This window comes from Aphelocoma coerulescens, chromosome 6 (assembly GCF_041296385.1).
Source record: "Aphelocoma coerulescens isolate FSJ_1873_10779 chromosome 6, UR_Acoe_1.0, whole genome shotgun sequence".
In the NCBI taxonomy this organism is placed as follows: domain Eukaryota; kingdom Metazoa; phylum Chordata; class Aves; order Passeriformes; family Corvidae; genus Aphelocoma; species Aphelocoma coerulescens.
The window spans coordinates 20,387,285-20,404,738 of NC_091020.1; the positions used below are offsets into that span (position 1 = coordinate 20,387,285).

The window sequence follows — 17,454 nt, forward strand, 5'->3', positions numbered from 1 at the left end:
ATCAGCTAACTTGAATGGTTTCCATAACCATGTAGCTTTTACAGAATTATTCCTGAAATGCCTTGTTTCCCCTTAGGAAGAGCACAGGTAGTCTCAGTTCTGAATTTAGGGAAAAGTTGTTACATGTTTAAGATCCAGTAATAGGCTTAGCAGCTTTCACATCTGCTCTCGAATGTGACCCAACCCCCCTCCCCCCCCCGCATGGCCACAGCACTCTCATTCCACTCACGTTTTTCCCTACTTGGCCTTCAGACAGTCTCTTCTGTTTACATTGAAACCCCAGCACTTCAGTTCTGATGTGTTCAAAATAATTTCAGTCTTAAAGAGAATATTTGGAGAGTGTCTTTATACTAAACAAACAAATAATGAAATGTGGTTTTGTAAAATTAGAACATCCATAAAATATACTGTCTTTATTAACATCTGCAAATTCTCTTCAGGGAATTACACATATTTAGGAGATAAGGAAAGATTATCTTGCCTTGACCTTATAATGCAGTGCGAGGACAGCATGTCATTGCTGTAAAATAGGAGAAATATGCTAAGCGTTGCATTCCTTAAGCCACAAACTAGGAGTTTCTTGTTCTTGTGTTGACCCTTTACTGATTCATCTTTTACAAAGCATCATGTAATTCCTAGGAAATTGTTTGGAAGGGGACACCAGAAGGGAAGATGCCACACCCCAGCTCCATGCAGACTAACATGTCCCACAGAACAGCCTATCTGTGCAGCCCAGTCTAGTGAGGGTTCACCCTCAGCCTCATAAAGAGCTATTTCCAGCCATACAGTGCTAAAAAGAAATTAGAAATAGCTACATTTTGGAAGAAATTACTTTGACTTTGGTTTACACTGCTAATTACTGTAATTTATAACAAACACTAACTAAGCCAATCACACCGTTAACTGCTGGTTGCTTTTATGATATTGGTATGCAGTGCTGTTTTGCTCTTGTTTTAATGAATGTGGCACCATAACCCCATGGTGGATTCATTTTATAAATCAAATCATTTTTGATCAGACAGTAGATTTTAACTCTGCAGTTAGACTGACATCAGTATGGCACATCTGTGATACCTGATCAGCTGTCTGCTTCCAGTTCCTTCAAAGCAACCAATAAGCCAGAAACACATGAGAACTGGCAGTGATTAAAAAGGCAGAACAACTGGAGAATAAGGTTTAATTGCTAGTGCCTCAGTTGTGCCAGAATAATACGATGTGCACTGACTCATCAGATTCAAATGATTTCTAACTACAGTGCTGTGTTTTGTGAGAACCAAGAGAACGTTTGACAGGGAGAATATATGTGAAATTTCTCACAGCACTTAGGTGCTATCCCTGCCCTGCCACAGTGATTCCATTTGTGGTCTAAGTATGATGGGATAGCAAATTTCAGACTGCTGCAGAAAGCCTTTATGATGGCTGTCTTTTACACAATGGTCTGTGATTGTGAAGCCCTCAACCTGAGGACCCAGGTGTGGTGATTTCCAGAGTGACATTGCCAATAAAGTATTCTGCTGAATCACCTCCAACCCCTTCACCACTGTCTTTCCTACAGATGAAGTGTAATTTCTGCTGACTCACACTAGCACATACAGCCTGTGAATTTCAGGCAGTGCAGGAGGTGAGAATAGCTCCACTGCAAGTTTGGGAATTGAGGGTGTATGACAGGAAAATTGCAGGAAGCCCAAGAACAGGGGCAAGCACAATAGCAGAATTATTGTGTCCCCTGGCCAACAGAACTGAGAGATATCCAAGAAAAATCTTAACTGTTTACTGAATGTTCAGAATAGAGTTGGAAATTCAGCTGGAAATTGAAAAATAGCTCCTTCTACTTCAGAAGCAGTCTTTGCACCAAGAATATATTTGCTAATTGTCTTTGAAATATTCAGGCCTGCAGAAACATGAAAACAGGTGAAATGGTTTCAATCAGCCACACCTCTATCTTCTACTCCACTCCTTGCTAAACAAAATCTAAGTTTGATTTGTAGCCCTTGCTGAATGAAGGAGTAGAACGCCTGTGAAAGAAGTGAGGGATAAAAATGTATGTATTTCTCAGTTATGTTTCCAAATCAGTGAAATTAGCTGGAGGCTCTCAATACTCATCTCCCCATCACTGGTCCATCTGTCAAATGTAGGAGTAAAATAGATGTCTAAGAGGAAGCAGATGCTGGCAGTACAACTATTTCAGCATCTCCTTAGAGCAGAGGAATATTTCCTCTGGAAGCACTGAGCTGCACCCCAGCCCTCAGCTACTCAGCCTTCCCCTTATCCCTGTGTCTGGAGCTGACTGGGCTCTGCTTGGCAGCCGGCGTGGGAAGCGAGGAGCTATGGCAAGCATCAAGAGCCGGATGGTGGAAAATATCCAGGGACTTCAGTCCACGATCTGTCCTTTTTCACTTTTGTGCTTCTTGCCAGTTTGAGAGGCAGTCACACATACCCCAATTTTATTGAAGGCCAGAGACACTTAATTTGCACCATTATGCAAAGGAAAATCCAAAGTGTCCAAGAAATCATGTGGGATCGTGGTGTTGAAAAGGAATGCCCTTTGGAGAACAAAAGATGCTTGAACATAAGGAGTCGAAGTCACTTTCAGCAGGACTGGCATGAGCTTAAGAGGAACTGCCCTACTGACACTTCTCCCTCACCAGTGTAGTCACAAACCCAGCAAATTCATGGTAACATCACAGGTTATTAGTGGGAGGCTAGAGCTTCAGTTGGGAAAGAAGGCATCCCAAACCTCTCTGCAGATTTGTCTCTAGAAAGGTGCACAAATAAACCCTTACATAAATTACTTCAGAAGCTACTTTCTGTTCTCACAAACTTGTGACTCACAGCAGGAAAGGCAAGAAATTGCTCTGACAAAAATTGAAACCATAGATGAAAGAAACCCACCACTGTCCCAAGATTATTTTAAACCTGTGGCAAATAAGCTTCTGGCACCTAAGCCTCAGGTTATGTACCTGTGAATGACACTGATCTATTTACCAAAAGAACAGTATAAAATAAAGCTAAAATACTAGGAATTTATTCTGGTTTCTAGTCACGCAAGAGTGGTGTGGTAACCCTGTTGTCTGAGAAAATCCTTCAAAAATGTAATGAGATACTTTTTTTGCAAGTACTGCTCTAATAGTTATGCCTTGAGGGTTTAAAAAATGCTCAGTAAACAAGACAAATTGGAAAACAGGTAGAAGAGTGTCTGGAAAATATCTCTAGGCCACTGCAAAAAGCAAGAACTAGAGCTGTTAATCATGTTCCAGTAAGAGTGGAAAAAACACTCTTCTTATTCTCTTTACTGTTTTAATTATTTTTAGCTTTGTACATCAGAGGCATCAAGTGAAAATCATGGGTTTTTACTCTTTCCTCAAACCACTGCATCATTAACAACTGCAGATATCAGTAAAGCTGTGACCCAATCCTTTCCCTGGCCTATAGACAGAACCACTCTTTTCTTGTCTCCTGAAATAACACTTCAACAGGTCTCCATGCCAGCAATGAGCATTTGACAAGGCTTTTATCCATAGCTTTTCTCTCCTCCAGTTGCTCCTGTAGCTCCAGACGGACTTCTGCCTCCACCCCTCTGGGCTGCCCTGCAATGGGCTTTCTTCTCCTCACTCTGCTCACACTGCAGCTGTGTCCCTTCGGCCCTTCTGGCTTTATGTGCAGGTCAAGGACTATTTTCTCTATTGCTAATCTAAAAACAGAAGGTAGTAAATACGCTTTACATTTTTAATTCTGCACATCAGCAATGCCAGCATTAAATCTCAGAGCTGAGAAGTCTTTGAAAAGGCTCCCAAGAGGGATAAGCGAACACCAGAGGGGCTAAAATAATCTATATGGAAAGGGGGGGGGGCAATATTTTGCATTTGGAACTCACTCTGCTCTTGCTGCCCTAACATGATAATTAACTATAAATGTATATCTCTGCCTAATTATTCCTTGTAAAGGCATTGCAATATGTTCACCAGTGGCTGAGGAAGTCTTACCTCTGAACCACAGGTCCTAAATGGTAAAATTTTCCTTCTCTAAGGAGCTTTTAGTCCAGGAAAGGTGACTGATTATATAAAGTGACTACACGTGACTTCTCTTTGTGATTCTGTGATTCAGATCACCTCTCTTTGATTCTGTGGTTCTTCATCACTGCCATGCTGACAGAAAGTAATTCCTTCCCATACTACCACAAGAGACAAAACAAGGGTGAACGGCTTCATGGCCACCATGACCCTGCCCTGGGCATTATCCTGGAGCTGGCAGGAGTAAGATGGGAGTTCTAATAACCAGCTAGCAAGATGCAATCACAGAAACACTTTTCATCCCTCTTTTTTTCCCTCTTCTGAGTAATGACTGAAGCATGAGGGGGAGAAATCCAGCACAACCTTCTCTGTCAGTCAGCTGCTTGAGGCTGTAACTACATGACACCTTAACTTGCACATGCCCAGAAGGTACACTTGTAGCATTTGTATGACATTTTATATTTGAGGTAACATATTTTTCACTGTATAAAATGCAATGTTATTTATGTAACTGGCCTTGAGAATAATAATACAATAATTGATGTTTGCAGTTCACCAAAAATAAAAAATACTGGTTTTTTCTAATTACTAGCTAAAATGAGTATCAGAGTTAAGTTCTTTAGTATTCAGCTGCTCACGGATTTTGCAATAGAGGAGCAGACTCTTTTGATGGAGAGTATTGCCTGATTGCTCTCTTCCAGATGATAGGGATGCTCTGTACCATAGCTGTTACTTCAGCAGGATCTGCACTGCATTCAGCACAGCCCCAGCTGCTTCTCCATTGGTGATTGACTTCATGCTTTCGCCATGATCCAATGCACAAAGTTGGGCAACTGGTCCCAGTACACCTAGAATGCAGAGATAGGGGCCTGTGAAACATGCCTTTTGTTTTTCTTCAGCATGATAAAGGTTTGATTTGGAGGGGAAGGAATGTAATTCTGTTATTTAGCAAATAACCACCATGTGTGCCATACAAGCAGCACCTGCTATGCCCATTTTTCTCAGGTGCTGCCCGTGCAGCACTCACCCACCACCCCAGGATGACATCAGGCTTGCAGGAGATTTGCTTCAGCAATAACACCTATCATTAAAGCATCATTTCTATCTCCTGCTACAGGAAGTGGCTTTTAGCTCCTGCCCTTTGGAGCTGTGACTGATCCTAACTCAACCTGTTTCGGTTGCTGGGGTCATCTCCGCACCAGCAGATGGTTCCTTTGTGCTGGGATTATGCCCTGCCTGGTGTCCTTCCTGAAGGAAGATGATGACAGACCTCTGAAAGTGATATTGTCTGGAAATTCAGACACCCATGGTCTTTCAGAAGATTATGGGAGGTAAGAAAAAGAGGATTTTACAGCCTGATAGGAAAAAAAGGAAAAGAAACTCAAGGGCTGGGGAGAGTGGTTTGGAAGTTAACTTTTCCTGACTCCCAATGCAGAGCAAATTAAATGCTTTTGGTGGTGCGGCTGCTGAGGTGATAGTTACAGACACAAAGACCACAGGCTGGTTTGGCCTATGGAAGAGTGTGATTCTTCCAAGAAAACAATAAAGCGGAGCAGAAAATATTAGGAGATCTTCCATTACTTGCCTTTGCTAGATGGAGAGTTTGAAGGGTATCAGTATTTGACATATGACTGTGTCACCTGAACACAAAAATCAACTTTGACTCACCCCATCCAACTCTGCAGCTCGTGTGTGTTTCTGTGCTGTATCAGTGTGTGGCCTGAGTTTCTGATGGGTAGAGGGGTGGCTGGTGATGGTTGTGACCGAACTCTGAGTTTATGGACAGATCTGTTTTCCTAGGGTCAGTAGATTCACTATGGTGCTCAGAGCCAAGTCAAAGATGTCTGTGCTGTACCATAACATTCTTGACACCTCACCTGATAGACCTGCAGTGTGTAATTAGCTTTAAATTGAGAACAAGGACTGGGGGTTTTGCTTGTTTGGTTTTTTGCTTTGTTGGTATATTTTGGGTTTGTGTTTGAGACCTGGTGAGATTTCTTTGTATATCTCTATAAATTCTATTCACTTTTGGGCTAAAGTAAGCCAGCTGCATGCTTTGAGAATTTATTTGTATCCTGATTCAATATTGATTTAGCTCCAGGCAAGGAAAACTGGAGGGAGTTTGTGAGTGAGAAGGCAGGAGAAAAAGACAAAGCTTTGTGAAGAAAAGCACTTAAAAAACCACAGACAAACAAAACCAAAAGAACCCACTCAAAAAAAAAAACCTCACCCTGACCTGCCCCTGATTTCAGTTAATGATACTTACTGCATACTCTGAATTCCTCTGTTAAAATGTTGTTTTCTCAAAGAGATATCAGTAAGAGACATTTTTTTGAAAAAAAAGAATTTAACTACTTGCTTTTGGTATAACAATTTCACAGATGTGACTTTATGTTTAACTACAGTCATGTGTGTGATTCAGGGATGAGTGGACTATTTAGAGCGGGAGTTTTGCTGTGTGAAGGTTTTGTTTTGTTTTCCCATTTCTGCAAGCAAGGGAAATTGCCCTAACACTCTCAACGCCAGCAAGTCTGTAGCAACAGCTGCTTTTATGTTGCTCCTTAAAGTAAGGTTTGAGGTGCTGCAAGTCCAAAAGCATATAAAATATTACAGTGACCTGAAATAAGAAGAGATAGCAGAGGTTTTTCCCCAATAACACCTTTGAGGCAAATAATTTTTATTTTATTCTTCCTCATTTATTTCTTTTACAGTACAGTAAACTGTTGACCAATTTCTTTGTATTGCACCCTTACAGTTTCTGCTATGCTATGTTCGATTGCTTTTTCAATAGTCCCTCCTTTCCCCTGAATCTGGTTGTTAGCTTATTGTAACCATAATCTTCCTGACAGTCCCTGCTGTCACAGAGCCAAGTCTTTAGCTGTTGAGCAGCCTTGTTTTCCCCCTGTGCTCAAAGAACGCCGGGGCTATAACACAGGTACATGACTGCTGTGTGTTCAGGCTGCAGTACCTAAGGGTATCTTGCAGTTACCAGGGACTGAGCAGCCCCACCTGCCATGTTCAGGCTTTGCCTTACCAGAATTAACCCTGGTATTTTCTACCTCACTGTTTGAAAGGTGCACTTACCGAGATCAACACTGGGCCACCTGCAGTGAACACTGCAAAAACAAATGTCAGTCGCCCTTCTCTGCACCAGTCCTACCAAGCTCACATGAATTTTGTCACTGGAGCAGAGAATGCTGCATTTCAGGTAGAAGAAATGAAAGCTCACCAACTTAATGACTATTCCAGAAAAAAGGTAAACAAAGGCTGGAGTGTTAGAAGCAGTTTGCAATATAGGGAGGAAGAACAGGAAAAAGACAAATGCTTTTAATGGAGGAAATGCCATCGTTAGAGTAAATGGTCGGTGAAGTGCATCAGTGATTCAATCTGCCCAGCTGTCATAAGCTTCACAGACAGGCTCTTGAGCACTGAAATGAGCTGTACATTCCCCAGGCCTCTCTGGATGAGGTGGATGAAGTCAGTTGAGCAACAAAAAATGAGTGCTGAGCTGTGCTAAGTTTTTCACTGGTGATATTGAGGACCACACCATGAGACTTTTGCCAGAGCTAGTCAAGAGTGATATTTCTGCATTAAGGAAAATCCAAAGCTCTAACAGGTTATTTCCAAACAAGGATGGAAAGACAAAATACTCATCTTAATGAAATTAAGTGTTACATAGCCTAGAGAAGGGATGTGGGGAGAGGAGAGAAACCTGTTCTTTACTCTCAAGCCATTACAGGCTATGACAAAAAGAAAGAAATAGATGTTTCTTCTTTTGCCTATGCAGAATAAAACAAGAAGCTAGGAGCTTAATTTTAATCAGGCCAAGACCTGAGGAGACTCTTAAAATGAGGAAAGAATAACTGGAAGCCACCATCACTGAAGGGTTGTAAGAATAGGTTACATGAATGCCAGCCAGGAAAGGCTGAAGTACAGGTGGTTCTTGAAACAGGAGCAGAGACCTCTCAAGAGGATTTAGCACATTCTTGCTTTCTTTTATTTTGGCCTCACTGAAATATTTTATTCTTGATTACATTTCATTTTAAATCTCAGAAGTGTCTGAGAGAGATGGGAGTTGTTGCTTTATGCATATTTAATACCGTGACATCTACCACATTACCATTAATATACCAGATTTACCATATAAATTGTGGTAATTTGCTTAGCTATATTTAACTACAGAAAAAGACATTCACTAATTGCCCATGAAAATTCTAATTATGTTCTCAGGAAATGTTCAGACACTGATCTTCCAGGGTGATAGATCTCTGTTAATAAAAAACACCAGCAAATTTTAATTTAATTTTACATGGCAAAATTAGATCTAGCTTCTCAAAAGTGAGCACAGCTATTAGGAACCCAACTTGAAACACTCATGTTTGAAGAATAAAGTCTGTAAGTGCTGTGCCACCCATAGGCTATAACTGAAAGTCAGACACTGCAGAGGTGTAAGAGTGAATCCAGTTATTCACTGCTGTCACATTAGTGGTGGAATTACAGACCTGCAGTGCAGCTGAAAAAGTGACTTCCTAAGAGAATGAGATGATGTCACAGGTTGAAAGCTTTTTTTCCAGGGACCACATCTGTTTCAGGTTTTGGAACAGATATGTCTGAAAGGTCAGCATCTAAGGTGCTAAGACAATTTTCCAATGATGATGTTTTTCTCAGTGTTTGATAAAAGATTTGTAAGACTAGTCTTTTTCTCAATATACCTTAAGTGTTGCTAATACCTTTCTCCAGGAGCCTGTTACCTTTTTGATGGATGTGAACTTCAGCATTAAACAACATGAGCTGTTTAAAAGAGTGAGGAGTGAAACTGTGTTGCTTTAGTAGGGAATGGAGAAAGAAGAAATCCTTTGCCCTTTCAGCTGAGGGAGGGCTTTGAAGCTGCTGAGCAACACTGCAGTGCCACATTGACTCTCTGCTGGGCAAGTAGGACCTTGCAAGGCATCTTTGCAAAGCAGCTGGCTTAAAGACAAGGCTTGCTCAAAGGAATCTGTCTTCTGTTATTTTTAAGTGATTTATGTCTCAGTCAAGAGCAGGGCATTTGGGCTGGCTGGTCACAAAGCCTGGCTGGAGGATAAGAAATGCTGCTTTTCCTCATGCTAGAAGGCTTCTGCTTTACCCAGTAGCCTTGCATCTGGTTTGTTGAAGCCAAATTTTACATTGAGGCAGAGCAGCCTTCAAGCCATTTGAGTTACAAATCTCTCTTTAGTTCACTTCGTTCTTCCAGAGCAGGGACCTGGTGGTGCAGTACATAAGAGTTCCTGCCCACTAGGATCCAGTGTACTTAGTAACTGAGTCTGAGATTGGTAGATGGGCTCTGTGCCCAGCCATGTGGAAGCACTAAATTAATTTCTCAGGTCAGCAACTTGCTGTTAGCTTCATGTCTTCTGCCTTTTGGGAATTGCTTTTTCACAATTAAAGCTAGATTTCTTGCTGGAAACCCTTGACTTTATGTGCAGCAGACTGAATTAAACTGCATCTGGTCAGTAAGATAATGTCCTGAGAAATGCTCCTCTGTGCAGCTCTCCATGGCTGTGGAGGAGAAGCAGGGGTGCACCAAAGCCCTCTGCCCACTCCCCAGGGGATGGAGGGCCCTTGGAAACCACCCCCACTCTTATCTCCATTCTCAGTGCCTGTGAGGCTGGGGCCATGCTGCAGCATCAGAGGTGCATGGCTGGCTCAGAGCAGACGCTTTATTTTGCCAGGAATCCTCTGGTAGTGATGGCAGTTCGTGGATTCCAGGCTACAACCTCCCACTGCCCTAAACAGCAGCATAGCTGCAGGAGGCACAATCACAATCAGCCAAGTTAAGGTGAAACCAAGCCAGAAAACATTTAGAGCTGCTGTCTAGATTCACCCATCCAGTCATCACATATGCTTTAGCTCAGCAGGTAAGTCTGGCCTTCAGATTAAGACAGACTCCTGCCAGACTTGCCCACAGCACAGGAAGATCCTTGGCAGAATCTGTCAAACCAAAATATTCCAGGTAAATTTAGTGAGATTAAAGTGTTTTATAAAATTATACAACTTGCAAGGTGAATAGTTTTGAGGATCTCTCATTTAGTGAATTTCATTTCATCTTCAGGGTAATGCTAGCTTCTGACCTGAGATGCCATACCACAGCCAGCTTCAGCAGATCCCATGGCACAGAACAAACTGGTTGTACCCTGTATCACAACTAAGTTTGTTTTACAGAAGTTGAGAAAATAGATAGATTGAGCTGACACAGTGAGAACCAGATGTATCAAAATAAAATTTATTCTTAAAATGGCTAGTTTACACATAACAGCAAAGGTTACACAAGGAAAAGTGCAATTAGTGAAAAAGGCTTATTTCACCTTAGTACTTAACATCTCGCTGCACTGCAGGTAGCTTCACACTTAGGCTATTATACTGCTTAGCCATGGACAAAAATGTAATTTATATTTTGATGTTAACACCATTTCTGTATAGTTAAAAGGTGTGCCAGTATTCACACCTGCTGAGCATGTACTGGACAATTTCTCACGTAAGTCTTGCATGAAACCCAGACAACATTTAGAGTTTGACAGTTCAGAAAGCTAAATTATAGGCATACAGATACAAAACATATATTAGTTTACTAAAGTCTAAAAAAAAATAAACTTCAAAAACTGAGGTAAAATAAACCACAACAGTTTTCTATGTGCAAGCCTATATTCAGTCTAGAAAAAAACTAGTAACAACCCTGCTCTTTTAAAGAAATTAGCTCTCACAAAGTGCAGCTAATTCACTGTCTTCAATATGAAGGACCTTGCATGTGTTACTTGTGAAAAGTCATGGCTAACATTGCAATTAGGAGCAAGATACTCAACCATCAGATGCTGTAAGATTAGATCAGGTGACGAGTGGAATCACCTAATGCTACTACAGACTAGGAAATTAATAGATTGCTTTGTTTTGTTGCCTAACCCTATTTTTGACATATTAGGGTGGCTTTAAAAAATTTTTAAAGGCACATTTTTATTTTAACATTGAAAGGCAACCATCTGCCTGCAAAGTAAGTAGGATGGTGAAGTCAAGGTTACATTTGTTATCAAATGCAAGGCTTCACAAAGACAGTAAGGGCAGAGATGCCTTCTTAAAGCAGTGGTCACTTGTACTACTCACTTTCCATCATTTTCTTTAGCCTCCTTTTTATCCCATAGGTCTTTCTCTGAGATTTATAAAAACAGCTTTGGAAAGAAGTAATTAGAACATTGCACATCTCCAAGTTATGTAGCACATTCTACCTCTTCCCCTTTTCCCACTTTTCCATTATCCTCTCCAAGTTTCTTAACATGTATTGAAGCTGCAAATCTTTGCCATGCATCCCTACCTGCCTTTGCTACAAGCATGTAGAGGGTCACAGCAAGCCTCCTGACAGCATCTACTGCACTCCTGATAGGTACAAAAATGAGTTGTGACATTCTGTTACCCTCCCTGTGCACACACACATACTCTCACACACAGTTACTACAGCCTGCTGAGATACCATTGCCTTCCATACTACTTTGCAAGTCTCTCTCCTAGTGACCCAGGAGAGCTGACAGTAGGAAGAAAGCAGCATATATTTGAGATACAGGCAAGCTATTCCTATAGTAGGTGGCATACACATGAGTTGCACCTTGGTCTTCTTTCCTTCCAAGGATAAGGTTTGGCTAAGAACTTCAGGAGCATAATATGGTTTAACAAGTCCCACAGACTAACGAACTTGGGTTTGTTCAGACAGCAAACAAAACCTGCCAGGTGGTTTCACCATGCAGTATGTGAACCAGAAAACTAGCACTGTTCTGTTGCTAAAGGGAAGGATGCTTCCTCGGTAGTTGGGATCACCAATATGGTGATGAATTTTCAATCTGACCCAAGCTGTGCCACTGGGGAAAGAGGCCACTGGACAGCCTTGGACTGCCTAGCAGATCAGGTTCTCTCTCTTGTGCTCTCCTTGTAGTCTGAAGATCTACACAGTCTTCCATGGCAGATGGTATCTGAACACCATCAGGCTTCCACTCTGCGTGTACAATCTTGTAATTCTGGCCCTGGTTATTGTCCCAGAAGGTATGTTCTCCACTTTGGTAAGAAATGCAAAACTCTATCTTCTCTTCTGAGGGAATGGCAGGAGGAAAATCAATGGTAAATGAGAAAGTATCATTTTCAAAATCACTGTAAACATTTTTCATGTACACACACTCAACATCTTTGTAGGTCTTCCATGTATCAAAAGTAATACGAACCTGAACCTTTTTTTCGAAGCTGACATTTTTTACTTTCACAGTGCCTGACAGCACCTTCTCTTGCAGGGTGCAGCTCTCCAGGCAAACCAGGTTCTTCTGCAGAAGGTTCCTGAAGTCCAAGTAGTCAGCTGAGGGCTGAGTGAAACCCAGAATCAAGTTTTTCTCCTCATGCAGTTTTAAGTTGGATGTTATGTCCTCAATGCCTAAGAGATCAAACTGCAGATCCCACTCAGGGTGCTCTTGGAACTCGGAGAAGGTGTGGATCACTGTCAGGGACAGCCCCTTGGAGTCTGCAAACACAACGTGCTTCTTGGCTCGGGCTGGCGAGTGGTTCCACTCGCTCTTCTGAGCTTCAGAGTCACGTTTCACATGAAGGCACGGCCGGAGAGGTTTGAGTCTATTCACAAAGTTGTTTCTTTGGCAGTCCTCGAGGGGGCTGAGAAAGCTCTTCAGCGGTGGAGAATGGGCTATGCAAATTCGCACGGCCATATCCGCAGGCATGATGGAGCTGGGTAAGGGTCTCGGGTCCAAGATCTGTATCATTCTGAACCAAGAACACAGGATGTTACCATTTATTACATCAGATAAGAAGCTTCTCAAGAATGCATACTTGCTTCATCCATTGTCTTAATTATTCATGGCCTCACCTCTGCACAGCTTTAAACAATGCAGCCTAAATCAAAATTGACAGTTCTACCTAAGGAACCAGGGTGAGACTAGTCAGTCATTTCTTGCGAATCCTAAACTGCTTCAATTCAAATCTACTCTTCTGTCTTTATCCAAACCTCTGAAAAATAGATTTTAGTGACAGCTAATTGAACATATTTTCTTGAAAATACAAAAAAGAACATTCTAGTACCAAGTAAAACAGATCCAGTTAAAGTGGAAGTGCTTATCCACTTGAACTTCCCTCTTAGAGGCCCTGAGTCAGGTCTTAAAATTCCAACAAGCTGTATCAGCTGCTTCATCTCTCAGCACAGACAGCACTATATTAAGCAAGTTGCCTACCCTGTCAGAGCATCAAATGGGATTCTATGTATCTCGATGCAGAACCATCATTCTGTGGCTCTGAACAACCATTAGATGATCTTTTTAGGCGCTTGTTTGGTTGAATAAAAATGCTAAAGCACCTTTAGAAGTATTTTTTACGAGCTATGAACCCAGATCTAAGTAATAGGGCTCTTTGCACTGTTAATGTTAACTGCTAAGTGAAGCAGGGGAAAAAAAGTTGGAGAAGAGAGGGATATACTATCTTTTCACCTCATTAGGCTTCAAGAATCAGCTTAAAAACAACCTTTTATAATCCCCAAAGACCAGGCTAAAAGTCTACTGCAAGTACTCAATAAGAATGCTACAGCTTTATTTGTGAAGTTACTCATAACCCTCCCTCTCAGATGATGGTATCACAATTACTATGCAAGGACATGGCCCACTCAAGGCCAGATAGCTTGAATATTTGTAAAAAGGGGCTTCAACTATAGCACATCCCTGCTGACATGGATGCAGTCCTTGCTGGAAATGCAGAGTTTTGTTGAGTCACCGAAAGGCATTTGCTTTGTCACTTAAATAAATGGCTTTCTGCTTCCCAGGGTTCTCACTGGTATTCCAGAGCCCTGCCAAAAATAAAGCAGAAGCTGTGCTGCCCTCATCTTGCTTTTTTTTTTATTGTGGAGGGGAGTACTCAAATCAAATTAATCAACTTTTCCTTTGCTTTATTAGGAAAAGAACTAAGGTCTCTCTGCAACTTTGGTGACCCGAGCTTTTGCAGTGAAAGAAAAAAAAGAAAAAAAAAGAAAAAAAACCCACCCACCACCGAAATAGCAAAGAACAGCCAAACATGCAAACCCCACGGCACAAGCGGAGCAGCCGCGGGCAGGGCGGGCAGGGCGCAGCGGGGCCGGCCGGCGCTTACCTACCTGGTGCGGCGCAGTGCAGGGGCCGCCGCCGCCGCCGCTCCCGGGCCGCGCCCGCCGCCGCCGCCTTTATGGGGCCGGGCCGCGGCCCGCGGCCAAGGGGCGGCCCCGGCCGGGCGGCTCGGGGGGGCTGCGGCCGCGGACCGGGCGGACACGCCCCCGGGCGCCCTTTCCTCGCCCGGGCCCGGCGGTGCCCCTGCTCTCTCGTCCTTCGGGAAGGGCGGCAGCAGCTGGGGGCACACACGGGTGGGAAGAGGGCTCGCTGTAGCACGCGCCTCTTCCAGCGGCCAGGGCGCAAACGGGGATTCGCTCCACGGGCTTTCCGTGTGCTGTAGATGTTTCACATGCCGAAGTGGGGCTGCTTCAGGGCGCTGCTAAATGACCTTGCCCAGTGGAAAGAAAGTATGGAACAAAAGTGGAACAAAACCCATGTTAAATTATAGGCTTCTCAGCTTCGATGGAAAGGAGCTGGGACCCTAGGTTGTAAGATAATGGTCCCAGGGCCAGAATTCCTGGAATATAACTGCCTTTTTCCTCAGTGAAAAAGTATTTTTGAACTTTTAATGTGAATGGTGTTGATGGCTTTTCACCTCCCACACCTGGTGATCTGTGTACTGTCTGAGGATGACAGGCCCTGCTATAGGCCTTACATTTTATCTACTGCCTTTTACTAGAAGAAAGGGACAAAAACTGGTGGCAGGCAGCCCCCGCAGCGTCAGCCGCAGCAACACTGTGGCACTGCTGGTGTCCCGCCTCCCAGAGGCCCTGTGCTAGACGAGCCTTTGCAGAGGCTGGGGACAGCCCACAGGTGCCAGTGTGCTGTCTTCTGCAGGCTGTCAGTAATGCTACTAGAGAAGGTCCATCCCTGAGTTACTGCTCTTCAAAGATCATGTCCTGGTTGCTAACTGACTCTCTGGGTCTTCTGTGGATCAGCAGTTTCACTGTCACCTTCTTGCTGCTCAGCTGCTCTTTCCCAAGACCAGTAGAGGACTTGCAGTCAACCTGCAAGATGTGATAGGGAGTCTGTGAACTGTGATTTTCTGAGTTCACAGCTTTTACCAGTAGAAGAGACCACATACAAATGAACAGCAGGAACTCCTGTGCTCTACATGTATCAACAGTGATGAACAGACAGTACAGGATTTTTCTGTTCCTGATTTGTGAGCAAAAGAAATCACAAGCTCTACTGCTTATGTGTGAGAAGATAGGGTGTGAGCATAGCAGATGATGACAAGGACACTTCCATCTTGGATTCAAGCTACATACAAGCAGAGGGAACAAACAGTCATGAAAGGCTAGAGGCCCCTGCTGACAGATGCATGGCATAATGCATAATGAGAGTATTCATAGGACAGTAACACTTCAATTTCTTAGTTCTGCCCCTTGGTGACTGAAGTTCCTGCCTTTTGTGACAGTACATGACATTAAGTGTCACCCAGATGAAGCCTGAAGCAGTAACTGGCAATGCAGACAATGCTTTGGAAGGTCCAGCTCCGTTCCCTGGAGCCAGTTACTCAGGATGACCTTCCCTGGTCCTCCACTTCTCAAGTTGCCCCCCTGCTGCTCACATTGCTCCTTTCCCTTCTCTTATCTTTTGGTGACTGCTGGCTCCCTCTCAAAGGTAGATGATATTTTCTCATTGTCTAAGGAAAGTGATAGAAAACAGCATCTGTGTGTTGGAAGCTTTGCTACTAGCCTTACTAGTTGCAAGGGGTTTATTTTTCTTTTGGAGAAGCTACAAATACTTTCAGCCCCAGCCATCTACCTGCAGTAAGCCAGGCCAAACATACCCCATGGGTCTAATGGAGGACTGGACACGTGGCTGGCACTTACCAAATCTCTTCTACTTACCCATCATAAAAAAATGAGTGAATAACTCTGCAGTTTTATGAGCCTGTGCTACTTGAATCTTTGTCCACGCAGCTTCCCACACATACTGCTGTGTTATCAGGGGTCACGTGCAGCAGCTGGGGCTGCTCTATCACACTATCTGCAGGCACTAAATAAGAGCTGCTTGAAACCTGTAAAAAAGGAGTCACCTCATGGCTTTGCTACACATATTTCTATGTTGCTATGTAGTAGCTCATTGCACTGTTGGTGCTATAAAATACTTTGCTCCTGCTGTGTAAAATACCTGTTTTGCCCAGCTTGGGAAACATCGTGAAAGATTGTTTAAAGTGATACCTTTAGCAAAAAAAACAGTAGTGAGATCCAGAGATGTCACAGGCAGATCATTGCCCAAGTCAGTAAATACAGACTGGATACAGTAACTTTGTGCCTAATTGGTAATTTGGAGCACATTCCATGGCCATGGACTGGTGTCCCAGTTCCTAGTTGCCAACACAAGCAGAGAGCATTGCGCAGAGCCAGAGTAACTCTTTCCTCATCCAAGGAGGCATCCCTGCATTGAGGCAAACTGACAGGGTTATCTGAGTTAGCGCAGCAGTTTGTCCTGTCAGTGATGGTTCCCTAGCTGTGCTTTTTATAGAGGACTCAGGTTTCCAGATACTTTGGTTTGGCAGCTTAAAATGTAGATCTGTCAGTCTGTCTTACCTTTCAAATGGGGCTGCTAAAATTGGAACACCAGAGGAAAAAAATTACTGTCTTACTGTGCATTTGACAGCACTTTGTGGCATATCAGCTTTCCTGACACTTGCAGGTGCACAATGGCAGAAATATATTACTGGAAGAAGCACAGCTGATTATAAAATCAAGCCCCATCATAGGGGATCGTACCTCCAACTGCTTCTGTAACAAGGAAACCCAAATCAATCACCCAGACTAGATCTTTGTCTTTTCCTGAAAAAGTGGCAAATTAAATGTAGTAAGTTAATTGCAACAAGTTATCTATAGAAAACACAGTTTTATTATATCTACCATAGTTTCACTAAACCTTAAATGTATGTTTTTAAAAACAGTTTGCAGCCTAGATGGTCCAGATGTAATGTAAGGCACAAGCTCGCTTTGCAAGGCGTTCACTGAGGTTGCTCGGTGACGAGCAGGCAATTGGGTTCACACTGTTCCATTCAAAGACAAATATATAGTATTAGCTCCACAATGAATGCTTTTATATGCAGATGGTCCTCTGGGTCTTGACATTCTTCATCTCACCTGAACTAACCAAGGCCTTTCAATCAGCAGTTCTAAGAACAGATAATGAGTGATTGTGCCTTCCCTCACCTATCACACCGCAATGGGCTGCTCTGGTCATCTGTTTGCTGGCCCTTGTCATTTTATGAGAATGAAAGAACTGCTTTTTTTCAGCCTCTGTTCTGAAACTGAGTAATTAAGCAA

General features: G+C 43.0%; 1 protein-coding gene and 1 long non-coding RNA gene across 3 annotated transcripts; one reads left to right on the plus strand and one right to left on the minus strand.

Moving 5' to 3' along the window:
* Positions 1–5,021: 5,021 nt before the first annotated feature.
* Positions 5,022–14,153, plus strand: LOC138112482 (uncharacterized). The gene is made up of 3 exons (XR_011151754.1): positions 5,022–5,341; positions 11,965–12,071; positions 13,967–14,153. It is a non-coding gene; the product is annotated as an uncharacterized lncRNA (long non-coding RNA).
* PPP1R3C (protein phosphatase 1 regulatory subunit 3C) lies at positions 10,257–14,238 on the minus strand. 2 transcript variants are annotated; one of them, XM_069019672.1, is made up of 2 exons: positions 14,164–14,238; positions 10,257–12,791 (listed from the first exon to the last, which is right to left on the minus strand). In XM_069019672.1, exon 2 carries the CDS (start codon positions 12,788–12,790, stop codon positions 11,846–11,848), a length of 945 nt encoding a protein of 314 aa, XP_068875773.1. In that variant the 5' UTR covers position 12,791; positions 14,164–14,238; the 3' UTR covers positions 10,257–11,845. The 2 variants fall into 2 exon arrangements, with proteins under 2 accessions (XP_068875773.1, XP_068875774.1); XM_069019673.1 differs by having other exon boundaries at positions 14,160–14,196.
* Positions 14,239–17,454: the final 3,216 nt, after the last annotated feature.